The 18,204-nt window shown below is 39.9% G+C and overlaps 1 protein-coding gene across 4 annotated transcripts in view; it reads left to right on the forward strand.

Annotated features, from left to right (window-relative positions):
* Positions 1-18,204, forward strand: part of itpk1a (inositol-tetrakisphosphate 1-kinase a) — a 222,824-nt gene that overhangs the window by 198,966 nt on the left and 5,654 nt on the right. For all 4 annotated transcript variants that reach the window (XM_048537571.2, XM_048537570.2, XM_059649065.1 and 1 more), the window contains 3 exons: positions 7,433-7,598; positions 8,340-8,407; positions 12,067-12,229. In XM_048537571.2, coding sequence (XP_048393528.1) covers positions 7,433-7,598; positions 8,340-8,407; positions 12,067-12,229 — 397 coding nt within the window. The remainder of the gene's footprint in view (positions 1-7,432; positions 7,599-8,339; positions 8,408-12,066; positions 12,230-18,204) is intronic.

An 18,204-nucleotide genomic window follows, 5' to 3' on the forward strand; every position in this document is an offset into this window, starting at 1 on the left:
TTTGGCTCATATTCCCCAAATATTCATTGGAGATGGCATAAAAGCAACAGCAAAATTTACAAGTCAGACAGTTATCAATAAAAGAGGTTGAAAGATAGATAGAATCTAACCCTTTGCTTGGAGATATAGTTGAGACAGGGAAGTGTCCCTGAGCGTTATCATTGCATGCTGAGTTTTCCGGTCACCTCATGCATTTGCCATGGCATTTTAAAAAGATAATTTCGCTGCTGATACTGATTTGTTTTTATTAATAATGTTTCTAAGACGTCAACTTCAGCCTCACTGTCCTGTGCCTTTTGAACTGGAAAATCTACCCTTGCCCCCTCTGGGAAATGCACTAGCCCACAGATTTCATATCATTGGACACCGTAATTGCAGCTTTCTTTGTCCAGCACAAACTGAGGGATGAATTGTTGCTGTTTTGTTTCTGGCAGTCCTCCTGAATACAGCCATTTGTGCTTTCTGCATTCCTAAACTTGAGGGAGGGAGCATTGCTATAAAAAGCAAGTAGGAAAACTGATTGATGTACTGTTGGGGCATTGTTTTGTAAAATGTATTGGGGCCTTTATTCAGGAGAAACCTCTGTTTCCATTCTTTGAGTTTCACCCCTCAGCAGCCTCATGTACAAGTGAAATGGAGGGAATTTAAACGTTCAGGTCGTTCTAAGTTTAGATGGAGTGACGGGAGAAATGAAGAGCAGAAAGAGAGGTTCATTTTTAATTATCCCCATCAATAACGTCATACTGTATTGCCCCTTTTCCTGAGCTGTGCCAAACACTGACATAAATGACAGTTACAGAATGGAAGGCAGGAGCATATAAATGATCCAAAGTGATAGGAGTGGAAACGGAGGGGTACAGAGTAGGAATTGGGAGTAGGAGAAGAAGGGGGGAGAGAATGAGATAAGAGAGGTGCTGAAGAAGTAGGAATGAATACTGCAGAGCATAGAAAGAAAAACCGGACACTTTAACTGAGCAAGTTTCCTGCGTGATTATTGTTGTTGCAAAGGTTGTTTTTTTGATTCTAAAAATGCATTGCCGCTCCCTTTTTGTTGAAGTTGAGTTCTGGCCTTTTATGGTACTTTCTTTACTATTGTCGGGGCAGATAGTTTGTGCTGTGCAGCCTGCTTTTATTGAGTTTTAGATCCACGAAACCACTTCAGTTTTGTTCTTTAGCTTCTTAATTCATCTTAGTGTTTCTGTTTTTATGCGGCATTTTATGTTGAGTTACTCATTTTGGTGGCAGAGATTTGCTATAATGCTAATTAATACTTGGTTTGATACAACTCTCTCCCCTACAACAACATCTGTAATGTTGATGCTGTCAGCCACCGTGATATGGGAACTACACAGGGCAATTATTTCAACCCTTCATGACTTTACAGCTGAGGGAACAAGCAAAACCCCACAGCAAGTTACCTATTTTTTCCCTGCAGGGATAACACATCACGTGACTTCTTTGGGTAGAAATAATGCTGCTATTCAGAAGATTGTCTGGCAAACTCCTTATACCTGTGCTTAGTTAAAAACCAAATGTATTCTGTGGCTGTGAACATTACCAGCAAGACCAGCATTTGTTACTTATCCTAGACTACTTCACAGAAGACAGCAGTCAATGTGATGTAGCTACATCCACAGCACTGTTTGGGAAAGACTTCCAAGGTTTGACCCAGAGACAGCGAGATAACAATGAAAAATGTGTATATCAACATGGTGTGACTTGAAGGGAACTTGGACACAATGCCAGTTGTATGCACCTGTTGTCTTTGACCTTCTAGGTAATGGCAATCACAAATTTGGAAATATCCTTTTGCTCTAAGGCAACACTCCTCGTGTCTAACTCAGTCTGCTCTTTGTCGGTCCACTTTAGTTTCCTTTTCTAAAGGTTCAGACATTCCACTGAATGCTCATGCATCTGGCCCAACCAGCTAACAATCTCTGAAATAACACTGAGCCCCCAAACATTACACTCAAAAACCAAAATGGCTGGAGAAACTCAGTAGGCCTGGTAGTATCAGTGCTGAGAAAACGGTTAACATTTTGAGACCTGTTACCCTGCAGAACTATTCAGTTCGTCTTTCCTGTACCATTGTGGGTTATTTCTATTCAACTAATCATCCAACTCCCCTCAGAATGCCTCAATTGAACTCCCCTCTAGGCATTACACTTTGGACCTGCGTCACTCATTTACAATGTTTGCAAATTACTTTTAAATCAGTGCTGTCTCATTCTTAATCCTTTCACAAATGGGAACTGTTTCTTTCTATCTGTTCTGTCCTGACCGCTTGTGATCTTCAGAACTTCTATCAGCTCTCTTCTTAGTTTTTGCCTCTTGAAAGACAAGTCTTAATTTATCCAACCTCATACGCTCAAATTTCGCATCTCCAGAACCATTTTCTTAAAATCTCTCCTGCACTATCTCCAGTGCATTCACATGCTTCCTATAGAGCGGCATCCGGAACTGAACACAGTCGTCCAGCTGGGGTCTAACAAGTGTCTGGTATAAATTTAGCATAACCTCCTTGCTCTTGAACGCTTGTCCCAATTTAATAAATACAGGTTACCGTATAGCTTCTTAACTGCACTCTCTCTGTCCTTCAACGTTCAACGGTCAGTACACAAATACAACTAACTCCCTCTGCACATCCTGAAGTATTGTAGCCCCGTGTATCGACTTTCAATGTTCCTACCAAAATGCGTCACTTCATACTCTTCTGCATTGAAATGCCTTTTGGGAGTTCTACATTGTCTTTCTCACATTTTACAATTCTTTCAAGTATTACATCATCTACAAACTGTCCCTGCACACTAAAATCTAGATTGTTAATATGCATCAGGAAGACCAAGAATACCAACTCTGGGGAACTCCTATAAGCTTTCCTCCAGCCTGAAAAATATCCATTAACCAGTAGTATAATGCTACTGTAATTTATTTATTACATGAGCTGTAACTTTCCCTCAATTTTGTTTGACCTTCTGAAAGTGCATGTCCGCTCATCAGCAAAATTACTCTCATCAACACTTTCTTTATCTCTAAGTCTCCTCTTAATAAATCCATGCTGGCACTCCCTAATTGACCTGCCTTTTCTAAGTGACTACTAATTCTATTCTGAATCATTGGCAGGTTACCTTCTAGAAACAATGAGGTTCAACTGATTGCATATCAAGAATCTAGCTAACTCAACCCTAAAATTAAACAAGACTCTGCCTTCAACATCTTGACCCTCTAAGAAAATATTTCTCTTCATGCCTGTATTAAATGGGCAACCCCAAATTTTTAACAATTATCTCTAATTCTCGATTCTCCAACAAGACAAATCATCCCTTCTACGGGCACCCATTCAGAACTTTTTTGGAACTTTTATGTTTCAGTCAACGCATGTCTTCTCTTCTAAACTTTAGCAGATATGATGCTAGCCTGTCTGACCTTTCCTCAAAGGACAGCACAGCCATTCCAGGTCTGGGAAACCTTCTCTGAACTGCTTCCAATGCCTTTACATCCTTAAATAGGGAGACCAATTCTATGCATGTTACTCCAGATGTTGCCTCTGTCGACTAACAATTATCCTCCCTAGTTTCTTATTCATTTCTCCTTACAATAAACAATGACATACAATTAACTTTGCTAACTATTTACTGTACCTTCATATTTGCCATTTGCATTTCATATACCAGGTCTCCCAGATCCCTCTGCAGTTCCTCACCTTTTTTTATTCTTCAAAGTGGGCAATTTTCTCACATTATGCTCCATTTGCCTGATCTTTGTCCATCCATTTAACCTATTCTGTATTCATTTGTAGCCTCCATACGTCTCTTCATGATTTATTTTCACGTCCAAGTTTGGGTCAGCAGCAAATTTAGCCACTGTCCCTTCATCTGTTTATCCAAGACTTTTTTATATACAATGTAAAAGATTAAGGTCCCATCACTGATTCCTGTATCACGAGTCATTACATCTTGCAAACTGGAAAATTACCCTTTTAAGCCTACTGTTTACTGTTGGATAGTCAATCTTTAATCTATGCCATTAATATGTCCTACATCATGAGCTCCTATTTCTTGCAATAACCTTTTGAAGTGGAAGCTTGTCAGTTGCCTTCTGAAAAGCTAATTGTAGCAATACATCTACATGTTAGTTCTACCAAGAACTTTAAGCTCGTTAAACATGATTTCTCTTTCACAAAAGCACGTTGACTCTGCCTGTTTGCCTTGAACATGTCCAACTACCCAGTTTTAACTTCTTTAGTAACAGCTTTTAACATCTTCCCTGTGACAAATGTTAAGCTAACAATCCTACAGTTTTCTGCTTTCTTTCTTTCTTCACTTTTTGAGTAAATTGGTTCCATTTTCTAATATCCAGTCTAATGGAATCTTCTCTAAATCAATGACAGTATGAAGAAAAAATTAGAACCAATGCCTCAGCTGTCTCATGAGCCACCTCCTTGGAGACCCTAGAGTGTGTCCGTAAGAATGTGGACTTGTCAGCCCGTATATAGAACACTTTGCTCAGTACCATGTCCCTCCTAATTGATTATGATTTTCTTGAGCTCTTCCCTCCCTTCCATTTCCTAATTTACAGCTATTTTTAGGATGTTATTCATATTCTCTGTTGGGAAAACCAATGCAATATATCTGTTCAATTCATATACCAACTCCTTATTTTTCAATTAATAATTCAAAAAAAGACTTGCTTTCTTACAACCAACACTCACTTTGTTAAATCTCTTCATTTTTAACTGTCTATAGAAAGCCTCACTATCTGTTTTTATATTTTTAGCTAGCTTTCTCTCAATATGATGTTGCCCTCGTCATTAATCTATTCGTTATTCTTTGCTTTTTTTTTAAATGTTCGGTCCAATTTTCTGACCTGACGCCTACCCTTGCATAATTATGTAGATTCTTCAGTTGGTTGGTCTTCCCCTTAGAAACTTTCCAGTGGAAAGAAAATTCTTTCTCGCATAATCTGAAAAATGTCCTTGTATGCCTGCATCTCTATTGACCTATCCCAATGTCTAAATTTCCATTTCACATTAGCCAGCTTTGTTTTCATCTTTTCACAATTGCCCCAATTTAAATTTGAAATAATAGTCTTGGATCCACTCCCATCATCCTCCAAACCGATGGTAAAATTCGATCAGATGATGGCCTTTACCTAGGACACCATTGCTCTGAGATCATTAGTCCTATCTCATGCGTAATCTGGTCAGCCCCAGAACTGGCTTTTCTCAAATGTTATCTAGAAAACATGCTATAAATTACTTATTTAGGCTACTTTTGCGCATCTGATTTTTCTTTCAAGTCTCCATGATTATCAATGTACCTTTCTGATAAGCTGCCATTATTTCTTTATTTATAATTCAGTTTTTATATTAGCCGTGTTTTGAAATAACTCCACAATGGCTGGTATCCTGTTACCAAGTTACCCTTTGTTTATATATGGAGAGCCGTTAGCATCCTCCAAGCCAGCTCTGCGTGAATGGAACCTCCAGACACTTTTGCTTATATCTGTCAGCCAGGACTCCTTGATTGGACCAGATTAACAGCCCCAATTAGGGAACTGTCATTCTATGAAGTCCACCTGACTGACCTTGGTTCAAGTAAGTTAATAGGATTTTGTGCTAAAACTTAGGAATTGGGATTCTGACACCACCACCCCACCCCTTATTAGCTGCTTGCTTCTGGGAAATGGATTTTCATTTAGCACACTGTTTTACAGGAGCCCATTGGGAGCGATAAACAAGGAATAGCTGCATAAAATCTGTGTCAGGAGGAGAACCACAGTCGTCATGTAGGAAAAGCTACACTGTGGTTATTGTGGCTTTTCTGAAACTGACAAGTCTGTCAAGTTTATTTTTATCCTGGTAAAGTGGGTCCAACCTGCCAGGCACCACAAATGTTGGCTTTGAATGATGATGTTCCCTCAGGCAGTGAAGAATGCCACAGGCAAGGAACTTCCAGAATATCTTTCAGTTCTCTTCCTCAGATTGACTGTAGGTGGAAATAGAATGCCTTGGCTGTGCTGTGTTGGATGTGTGTAGGCAAGAGAGACCCTTGGAGAAAGGGGTCTGAAATATGCTTCAGGCAATGAACTCAACCCTTGTTACTTTTCATTTAGTAATTGAGGAAAGGGATAATCATAAATAAATTTCTTGATAACCCACAGCCATATCTTAATGAGCAGCTTACATTTCTGTGCTTGGGTGCTTATGATTACAGTAAAATTTAATGTATTTTAGGCATTGGCAATTTAAAATCTGTTTTGCTGGGATTGTTTTGATAACCCAGAGCATTAAATCGTAAAACAAACATATTGGAATACGTTATTACTGGGAGGTGTAGGGGATAGAATAGAGCTTGGTCATATTTTAGATGGAAGTTAATGCTTTCTCTTTGTTCAAGCAGCAGTCTCGTCTGAATTCTTCAGATTTCCTGGCTTGTGTAAAAGCCTGACTTATGCTGGGGAGCCCAGATGCTGTTCTGGCCCACGTCTGTAGAATTGTAATGTCATAGGTTTTGGATTGCTGACCCTCTTCTGTCTCTAGTTCTCTCATCTGAATCCCAAATCTCTCTGCTTCCAATTGGGGCCTGTCTAAATGTTTGGACTGTTCCCTGTTTAGTATTGGATATGAACTGCATAAAAATATTAATTAATTGATGCTACCACGTGGCTCTGTATAAATGACATTTCTTCTTGTACGTAATACAGTCAGGGACTACGTATACATTTGACTCTGCACTTTTTATCGTAGAAATCCTGTAAATTCTCTTACACCCAGCTGTGATTTGGATAACTTTAGAGAAGGTACATTCTGCTTGTAACTCATGAACCTGCCCCCAGATGGCGCTAGATTTCCAGCCAATAGTACACTGTATACCTGAATTAGCAAAAATTTGGGTGCTGGCTTATAATTTTAAAAACCTCATAACTGACAATGTTAGTCCTTTTTATGGTGAAGTGAGGAATTACTTCTGATATAGACAATGGGAAGCCATGTTGATAAATATTACCTAATATGATCTAGTCTCTGATTCTTAGCCCTTCTCTTGTTTGTGGGAGTTTACTATGTGATAATCTGAAGCTTCCCTACATTTTACAATAGTGACTAACCTCCCCCCACCCTGCCCTCCCAAATTTACTTCACAAGCTGCGGAGCCATTTGACATGTGTTTAAGACTTGAAAGTTTGTTGTTTAGCAGTAATAGTTTGTGAGTTTTTCTAAAGAGAAACCCAAACCAAAAGAGTAAGATGCCAAGATGGGGAAGAGATGAGCTGCTTTATGACTGGTGCTCTGAAGATGTAGTTACTCAAAGCCTGAAGATTGTAAGAAGTAGGAAAGGTACAAATACACACAGATTTGAGCTCTGGAGAAAGAGTAAACTGAAAGTAGGTAACCCTTTATAACCTATATGATATAGACTGTTTGCATCCACAGATGGCAATCATTTTCAGTGAAGATGGTTTGAAAGACATAAAGCCCCAATGTGTCATCCAGAGTTTTATAAACCACAACGCAGTGCTATACAAAGTCTTTGTTGTTGGCGAGTCGTACAGTGTGGTTGAACGGCCGTCACTGAAGAATTTCTCAAGAGGTGTTTCAGGTTAGTGGCTGGACAGAAACCAAATCAGAAGTAGCTGGAGAAATTCAGCAGGTCTGGCAGCAGAGTCAACTTTTCGGATCCAGTGACCTGGCCCAACTCAAAATGTTGACTCTGCTTTCTGCCTGCAGATGCTGCCAGACCTGCTGATTTTTCTCCAGCTATTTTGGATTTTGTTTCTAATTTCCAGCATCCACAGTTCTTCAATTTTCCTAAATGGTTGGTCAGACCTGATGAGAGAATTTTCTTCCATTGAGTGCACCTGAAGTTGCTCACTAGTAATTTTTCTGAACTAATTTGGCCATCAAACCTCCAACCTGTTTTAGAATGAATTTTGTTGCATCCTTTCTGTGATATCAAATATGAAATGCTTCTTTCCACTTCTTCTGTGCTGCAGAAGGGGCACCTTACAAAGTTACCAGAAAAAGTAACTTCATCCTTGTATTAGAACATTTCGGGCTAAGAATTGGAAATGCCACATTCCTATCCCGATATCTCTCCTTCCATGTTGGAAGATAGCGTTGAGCAGACTATGTCCTGACTCCAAACACAATCCCTCACTGGGAAATACCTCAAGTGCTGAGCATGTCACCTGGCTTTGGTATTCAGCAGATCAGCTGAGTTCAGAAAATATAATCTGTGAAGTGTTTAGCAAATATATTATATGCTGTCTCTTCTACCAAAAAAAACTGTTGTGAAGTTTTGACTAAATAGTAATTGTTGCAAAATTTCTATTGCTTGCAGATAGAAAAACAATATTTTTCAACAGTCACAATGTCTCAAAACCAGAATCCTCATCTGATTTAACTGCAGTAAGTACTAACCTTTGGTACATGTTTCTTTGAAGTTTGCATCTCACGTTGCCAGTCTGGTTTAAGAAGGCATTGAGCACGCTTGCCTTCATTGCTTAGACCTTTTGAGTATGAGAGTTGGGACGCCATGTTGAGGTCGTACAGCATGTTGCCAAGGCCTCAACTGGAGTACTATGTCTAGTTCTGGCTTCTATTATAGGGAGGATCTTATAAAGCCAGAGAGGGTTCAGAAAAGATTTACCTGAATGTTGCCGGGAATGGAACATTTTACTTACAGGGAGAGGCTGGGTAGGCTGGGACATTTTGTTTTCTCTCTGGAGCTTGGGAGGTTAAGGGATAGCCTTTTTATAGAGGCTTTTAAAATCATGAGGGCTATACATAAGCTGAATGGTGGATATTTTTTCTGTAGGGTGGGGCGATTTCAAGACTGGGGGCATATTTTTAATGTGTCAGGAGAAAGATTTAAAAAGGACATGGGTACAATTTATTTACAAACAAGGTGTTCTTTGTATGTTGAATGAATTTCCAGAGGAAGTGGGGATGCAGGCACAGGTACGACATTTAAAAGATGTTTAGATAAATACATGAATAAGAAAGGTTTGGAAGGACATGGGCCAAGCACAGACAAATGAGACTAGTTTAGTTTGGGATTATGGTTGGCATGAACTGGTTGGACTGAAGGGTCTGTTTCCATGCTGTATGACTCCTTATGATTTATGTTGAGGTTAGGCACCTTCTGCAATCTCTGTACCTCCTTTCGTGGGAGATGTTTTGTTTTAAGATGAAACAACAGTTATTTTCTGGATTAACTTTTCCACAGATTTGCAGAGAATTGATGCAGTTGTGTTTTTGGCAGGAGGGAAGCAGGGCTAGAATAAGGAAGAAGTAAAGCTTTTTCTGCCATTGCTTCCTTCCTACCTAATGACCCAAAAGTTTTCAGAACCTTGAGCCACATGCTGTTTGTGAATTCACGTCCAGAAATCTCAGCATGTTGGCATGATCACCAGAACTCCTCTCAATGTATAAACTGTGTGAATATAAAGAAATGTTGACTCAACAGGTCTTTGATACAATGCATATAACAGACCCATGGGCAACCTCCAGCTTATGTAAACAAGGGGTAGTATTTGCATAGATCCAGACTTGGCTGAGCAGTGGGAAACTCAAACTATGAACAATGGGAAGAGAACAGTGTAGTATTTCAGAAGGTCACAGACCAGGTGGTGAACAGGTGACATGAAGCTCAGTGCAGTGAATAAGTCATTTATTTTTGTTGGAAGGACGTGGATAGACAGCATTAAAAAAAGGTGATACTTTAAAGAGGTTGCAGGGGCAGAGGGATCTTGGTGTAGATGTGTATGAGCCTTTAATAATGGCAGGGAAGATAGAGAGCAGTTAAAACATTGATTATCCTAGGCCTTAATAGGGGAATAGATTACAAAAGCAAGGAGGTATTAAACTTGTATACGATAGTCATTTGAATATTACATCCATATCTGGATTCTGCACTTTAGGAAAATCTGAACATTGTGTCATGAAATGAGCTCAGGAGACATTCCACACATGAGGAACTTCAGGTTTACATATAGATTGTAGAAGTTAAGACTCTTTACCTTGGAGAGGAGAAGGCTGAAAGAAGGTTTGCCAGAGGTATTTAAAATCATGAGACCGCAAAGAGTTGGGAGGGAGTTGTTCCCACTGGTGAAGGGATTGCGAGCAACAGCGCACTGACTTGAGGTAATTAGTAAAAGAAGCAAAAGTGACATGACAAATAACTTTCGCACAGTGAGTGGCTAGGGTCTGAATGCAGTGCCTGAGGACATAGTGGAGGCAGGTTCAATCGAAGTATTTAAGAAAGAATTTGACTGCTTCCAGAAAAGGAAGAATGTGCAGGTTTCCGGACAGATAGCAGGAGAATGGCACTAAGTGAATTGCTCGTTCAGAGAGCTGGTGCAGACAGGTTTGGTCAAATAGCTGCCTTCTGCGCTGTGTCAATTCTGTGATTTGGTGTTTGGCACTGCAACAATCAAGGAACATTTACAATGGAGTTGAAGGGCCAAGTGGCAATAATGCTGACCGTTTTTCGTGAGCGTCCTGTGGTTTTCTGTACAATGTTTGTTTGACCTGTGAATTGGAGACCATGCAGTAAAAATGTGGGCTTGAAAGTATCGTCCAGAGACTTGAATGTTCCTGATCCTTTTGCCAAACTACTGGATAAGCGACTGCATATGTATAAGTGCTGGGTCAAGCTGACATTCCATATTACAGTGTCTTTCCTGGGATTACAGAATTAATAAAGGATTTTGCTTGAATGTGGTCCAGTGTGTAAGAAAGCTGTTTGTCCATTACTGGTACTGGGTTGCTGAAGCCCTGTACCTGTGTTTATTCTTGTTATTGGCTTTGCTGCCTATGCACGCCGGCAAATTTGAACAGCAAAGGGAGGACTTTTGTCTGCTGTCATATCCACTGTGATTTAGTAAAAGCCATTTGAAAACTGACAGAAAACAAGGCTTCTTCAGGTTATGCATTAAAAAATATAATTGGATTGAAACTGGTTTTAAAAATAAAATTCCAGGTTGGTTGCAAAGTCCTTGTCAGTGCGTTCTGTTTTGAAAGATATGAATGGCTTCACCAGTTGGAAAGATAAACTGAACTTTTGACTCCTTTGAATGGGTGTGGTTTAATTCTGGTCCAGTGTGGATTTTGCTGCTGTATTTAAGATTGACTGACTGGTTCAATACCACCATTGATGGACAGAACTGGAAGTCAATCATTCACCTGCTAAGTTACTTTATTAAACACATGACTATGCTGTGTTCAGTGGCACTTAATTAGTCGCATTACTGAGGACTAGAGTGCTTTGATCCATTTAACAGTGCTAATGCACTGCTCAGCTCTAAATTTCACTGCCACAATGAAGAAAACAAGGAAGTCGAAATTTGCAAAATTTGATCCCATTCACTACAGAAAGAGCTGAAGCTAAACAAGAAATTAATGGCGACAGCTTTGAATACAAACAAAAGAAGTTGCAGACTATTTTTGAAACTTGCAGATTTATCTCGGGACCTATTTAAAAACACTTTTTTTTGTGTTTGTGTATGTTTAGTATTCATTCATGGAATGTGGGTGCCACTGGCATGGCTAACATTTTGTTGCCCATTCCTAATTGCTTTTGCAAAAGTGGCAGTGAGCCACCTTGAACTGCTACTACCTGTATTGTGAAGATAATCTCTCAGTGCTGTTAGACAGGGAAGCCAGGATTTTAACCTAACAACAATGAAGCGACACCTTCCTTCTGAGCTGTCCAGTGGCAAATCATTTGATCAGAAGTGACTTTTTTCACTGGGGTTGTACAAAGTCCTGACACTACCTGTTTCTCTACAGGGTTTTTTGTAGTGTTTTTATACAGATTTTTTTATAGAGCTGCTGCCTTAAGCTTTGCTAATTCAGCTGCTTGCTGTCCTACAATTACTGTGCTGAAAACAGTTGTTTGTGATTGATACTTCTTGTTTAAGGCTTTTTCTATTATGAAAAGGTTTGATACGTACTTAGTTTGTAGTGTAGAATAGTGCTGGGAAAGTTGGGTATCTTGTCCTCTGTGAGCTAACGCCGAATCCTTTAAGTTTGCTTTGGTGACATTCAGTTTGTGTTCTTTGCAGCTCGACGTAGTGGAGGGCGTCTTCAGGCCACCAAGCGACGAGGTCATCAGAAAAATATCCAGGACGCTGCGTGAAGCACTTGGCATATCCTTGTTTGGCATTGATGTAATTATCAACAACCAAACTGGCCAACATGCTGTTATCGATATTAATGCATTCCCAGGTAAACAGCTCAGTTCACTCAGCTTTCTGCTTACACTTTAAATCCAAGCTTCAAATTGATGCCATATTTGAGAGGCCAGTGATTCAGTGAAGTTTTGAGTGCTACTATTTTGGCTGGAAGTTTATGAAGTTTTGCTGTGCCCCTATGTTTAGTACTTACATCAAGAGATTAACTTAGAGACAGACTAGGTAAATGTATGACCGAGATGGGAAATGAAGGATGTCTTGATGTGAGTAGGAAAATTAGAAGTCTGGGGGAGGCTTGCAGTGAACACAAACATTACTTGTTCCATTTGGACTGACCATTTGTATAATTTGGCAGTTGGCACTGAAGATAGCCTTTTGAGCATTTTTAGATTTGGTGAAATTATCCTTTTTTCAGTTAAAGGAGAGTGTCCTCATAAAATAGGAATGGAAAAAGATGCCAGTTGTTTAAAAAAGGTCAATCTGCCTATGTTCTGCTTATGTGGAGTAAATGTGGATCTATGCTCATTATGAAAGTAAAGGTTCTTGTATGTGCGTTGTGCTGCAAATACAGTGTGTTTGGTGTATGCTGTTTTTCAAAGAACTCACTGTTTCCCCCATTAAAAGGGACAGACATCATTGACAATGTGAAAAGAATCTTAGTCTTCAAGGTAACCAAAGGAGGACTAGCAAGATGAAGCTAGCAATAATTTGTTGCCACTTCAACTTGACTTTCAATTCTTGATGTAATTGAAACCATGCAATTAACAAACTTTTTTTTAACTTAGCAGTGACTTTAAGACATACAGTAAGCACAAAGAAGAACTCAACAACCCATGTGTCCATTTTCTCCTATTGGTTTTAGAATTTTGGAATAATTCAGCTGAATCCAATTCATCTTTTTAAGTCTGCTTCTCATTTGATGACTGCAGCATTTAAGATCCACCCTGAAATCTTTTAATAAGACTGAGTAATGACTGACATTTCATATCCTTGTTCTCATTTTTAAATTCTCATCAGATTTTGCTCCAGTTTTATCTCAACTATCTTCTCCAGCCCTGTATTTTTCGATATATGTTGCTCTGACTCCACTGTCTTCTGCATCTCTTCTCTTCCTCGACCCCATCCACCCTAATATTGACAGTCATCCCTTCAGCTGATTCAAATTCTCTTTCTTGCCTGCCCTGCGGACCCTTACCTTTTTCTCCTTCATTTAGGTCCTCCCGTTGACAAGCTTTTGGTCCAGCAGTCCATTTTCTTGTTTGAAATCACCTTTCCATCAGTCTGTCTTTTGAATAATTTTGGACACATTCATTCTTGCAATGCTACGTTAGTACAAGCTAGCATATGTTGTTATGCCAGTCGATTTCATATTCAGGTGAATTTTTCATCAGACTTCAAAGCACTGGCTGAGTGGAACTTCTAAAGGAAATAATTCCAATGAATATACTAACTAGTTTGACTGCCCTTTTATTGACATAGTAGAGAGACAGTGGCAAGAGAACACAGAAATCTCCTTTTATAAGCCAGTTAGGATTGAGCAGTTAAATTAACTGCAGTTCCCTTGGAGATTTAGTGATCAGGGAGTACAACTGGCCCTTTTGCAATCAGCACTTCAAGTAATGTATCTTTAGCTGTCACAGGCAGCATGTAAAGGCACTTAAGTGGTAGTACAGGTCACATGACAAAGACAAGCCAGCCAGGACTTTTCTGTATCCATCCCTTTTTCAAAAAGAACAGTGCATGCACGTATTAGCTGAGGTACCCAATGTACATGGTCAGCAATGAAAATTAGCATTCATTGACACAACTAGGCTGGAGACGCTAATCGTTCTAATCCACTTTCATTCGTCAGTGCTAAGGGTGCAATTTTCCCTTCCCCAGAGGTGGCAATAAAAAGAAATAATTGGGGTTGAATTGGTTTTGGCAAGGTACTCCACCTCTTCTGATCACATCACTAGTTAATTTCTGGGTGAGAAAACCCATGGGGTAGTGTGTAGCTGTCTGTGGTTATGACAATATATTTGGTGTTACATATCCCAATGTTTATTTTTATTATTCATTCAAGGGGGTAAGGGCGTCGCTGGCCAGGCAGTATTTATTGTCCATCCCCATTTGCCCCGAGGGCAGTTCAAAGTCAGTCATGTTGCTGTGGATCTTGACTCATGTAGATCAGAGCAGGTAAGGATGGCAGTTTCCTTCCCTCAAGGACATTAGTGAAACAGGTGGAATTTTCTGACAATTAACAATAGATTCATGGTCATCACTGGATTCTTAATTCCTGATATTTTATGAAATTCCACCAGGGCAGGATTCGAACCCAGGTTGCCAGAACATTATCTGGGTCTCTGCATTAACAGTCCAGCGATAATACCACTAGGTCATTGCCTCTTTCATGAGGTGGCTGAATTTTTCATTCACAAATAATGTCATTGTGATGCAAAATGTCTTGAATGCCAAAATGGCTGAAATGTACTTGTAGACTTTCTACAAGTTCATTGGTAATCTTTGACGTCATCTAGTCTAACTGCAAGTAGTCTGCAGCATTTGGTGGTGACCAGATGATCAGTTTCTTTGAGAATGAAGAGGTCCACTTCAGACCTCATCCGTAATCTGACTGGGATGTTCATGTGTCTTAGTGGCTCTTTTGGTTTATTTAGTTTGGTATTCATTACAAATGCTGTAGTGGTTGTTGCGGTCCTTAATCTCATTGCTTATATTGGCCCAAGTGAACATTTTTCCTGCTTTCCTCACACTGGACTTCATTCCATGATGGACTGCGTGGATACACTTCAGAATCTTTTGCTCCTATCCTTTGGGATAATGAGTCTGATTCCCTCGTGTAAGAAATCATGTTGGGCTATCATATCATCTCTGTATACCCAAGTAAAGGTAAAGTCACTGTAGTTCTACTAGATCACAGGGTTGCTCTCTCACGTAGCCTTTTACATTTCAGTCCAGCTGTCATAAATCAGTTACCAGCATTAGACTTGACAATGGCAACTTGTTGTACAGTGTAAAGTCATTTGTCAGGATTATTGGCTGCTGTTGTTGTATGCTTCCTTCACTGCTCACTAGCTGTCTGCAGTTGGAGCAGAGCTTTCCCCACACGGGACATGCTCTCCTTCCTTTTTGTGATGCACTCTGCAATATTGGCAACTTACCTTTTGGCTTTGGTCTTTCAGCTGGCTTTTCTGCATATATTTCTTCCTGTTCTTCCAATTCATTATTCTCATTCATTGTGGAAAGTTTGTTATCATAATCCATAGCCTCAATTGGTGTTGCCATTTTTATGCATAGACTTATGGTAGGCAGAAGCTGTGAGATTGTCAATGTCAATTTCAATGTCAATGACTGACTTGAGAATAATCTTATCCTCTCTAAGTACGTGTGCTTTCACTACAGGATCTCTGAGGCCATCTCTCAGTTGCCCAAACATCTTTTGTCCAGCCAGATGTATCCATGTGGTCATAAATTGCAGACAATTGTCTTCCTCTGCTCCAAGCTGTGATACTAAGCACATACCATTCTTGGGTATCATCTGTGACATGGTTCAACATGTTCAAAGCTTGTTCTGCAATCTGGTCTTTCTCCTCCTCAGTCAGGTCTTGACGGCTAAACAGGACTTACCACTCACTCCCTGATAGCAGGTTTGCAATTCTTATATGCTCAGATTTTGTTTCCATTAATTGTGTTACAATTTCAAAGTTTTGTCACAGTGGGTAGAATTCCAATTTTGTCAGGTTCTTTCACTTGTATGGCAACGTGAAGTGGAAAATGTACAGCGATAACAGTGTGAAGCTGGATGAACACAGCAGGCCAAGCAGCATCTCAGGAGCACAAAAGCTGATGTTTTGGGCCTAGACCCTTCATCCGGGAGCATGAAGGGTCGAGGCCCAAAACGTCAGCTTTTGTGCTCCTGAAATGCTGCTTGGCCTGCTGTGTTCATCCAGCTTCACACTTTGTTATCTTGGATTCTCCAGCATCTGCAGTTCCCATTATCGATGTTCACTCAGACAGCAGTTCCATGTTGCAAGCTATTATTGTTTCGGAGCTTCTTTCTTGCTGATTCATCTAGCAGCTGGCTGTCTTTACAGTTCGGAACATTTGCAGCTGTACCATTTCTGACGCCATGTTTCAAATGATATGTCTTTAAAAGCTGCCACACAAGGCCCTTACAATGGAGAAAGAGGTCGCATGACTATGGCAAACGAACCAGTTCATTATGTCCAAGTGCTGGTCCCCTTCCCATGTGTATCTTGACTTTTGCATAATGTCTTTGAAAGCAACAAGTTGTTTCTCAGATTGTTGTACAGCTCTTGTCAGAATGACAGCAGCCTCCTTTTCAGGATGTGAAATTGTTGGCAGCAAGAGTTGGAATGTTATTGATCTTTAATGAGCTTCACGGTCTGTCAGCGAAGTCTTTCTCCTTCAGGCTGCCCTGGTTTCTTGTATTCCAGAGAGAATTCTAAATTCCAGACTGCAACTGGTGTAAGGTCTGTTTCCATCACTTTCAAACCCAAATTTTATTGAATACGTTTAGCCTTCCTCTGAATTGGGTCCACATTTTATTTTCTAAAGTATTGTTAATAACTGCAGCACCTGCAGCTGCATCTGAGGGAAAGATGTTCTTTTATGGCATCAATTCCGATTTAATGTTGCTATTGCTCAGCTGTCTGCAAGCTCCCATTCAAGCCATTCACTATCCTGACTTCAAAATGCATCCCTGTTCCTTCGGTGTTGCCAGGTCAAAATGCTGGCTCCTCCTCCCTAAAGGTATTGCAGATATACATGCACTGAATAGACTTCAGTGGTTTAAGGAGGTAGCTCACCATCACCTTTGAGGGAAACTAGGCAGGGGTAATACATGCTGGCCCAGCCAGAGATGCTGTTATGAATATTTGAAAAAAAACAAATTCCAGTCTTGAGCAACAAAAGTTCACTCCTCACTTAAGCACCAGAGGGGTTGATATTCACTGCAGCAGTGAGCTTATTGCAATGGATCAATAAATGTGTCATTTTTGCAGTTTTCTCTCAAAAGTGTTGGCTAAATTGGTCTGGCAGCTTGCTCTGACTTTCAGATGTTATTTTTCATCCTGATGATATTTTTGAAGTTTAGTCCCCCAGACAACGTAGCAAGACTGCAGTGCATAGATACAGCTATTGTAGTTTATTTTCTGTGATGTTTGCTTTCTGCATCAGATGAATTGGTCCCACTCGCTTGTGTGAATGTGTGTTTTTCACATGCACGCCTTTGGAAGAGCTGCAATCCTACCAAGCACAGCTAACCCTTAATGTTGTATAAAACTGGAATTTCCATTAATCACTGCACCAAATGTTCTTCCTGCTTTTGTTCGTCTGCTTGTAACACCTACCCTTTGTGGGTGTTGTTACTGTACAGTACCAAAGCAAAGGTGATTGTCTAAAGAAGCGGAGACAAACTAAGAGAAAGTACCTTTTACATGATGACTGATTAAGATCTGGAATACCCTGCCTTATAGAATACTAGAAATAGATTCTGTGGTAGCCTTCATAGGGAATTGGATAAATACACAAAGGCTACAATATTCCATGGATATGGGGAAAGAACAGGAGAGTAGGGCTAACAGTGTTGGTCTTTAGAGTGGCTGTGCAGCCTCAATGGGCCAAAGGGCTGCCTTCTGCTCGATTAAACTCAAGACTCATGTTGTCAAGCTATCATTATAAATAAAACCTATGATAACCCACACTGGGGATTGCAAGAAACAACCCAAAATCTTGAGAATACATTTGGGCATTATTTACTACAATATTAATTTTTCAAATCTTGTACTGTAATTGTAAACCACATCAATCATTCTTTTTCAGTAACACTTGACAACTAATCTGCTTAGTCAAAGATTGTGAGAAAGAGTCAGATTTAGCTCAAAACGTTAACTCTGTTTCTCTTTTCACAGACACTGACAGAGTTGCTAAGTATCTCCAGCACTTTTCAGATTTCAAGCATTTGCAATATTTTTCTCCAATTTTAGT

This window comes from Stegostoma tigrinum, chromosome 10 (assembly GCF_030684315.1).
Source record: "Stegostoma tigrinum isolate sSteTig4 chromosome 10, sSteTig4.hap1, whole genome shotgun sequence".
In the NCBI taxonomy this organism is placed as follows: domain Eukaryota; kingdom Metazoa; phylum Chordata; class Chondrichthyes; order Orectolobiformes; family Stegostomatidae; genus Stegostoma; species Stegostoma tigrinum.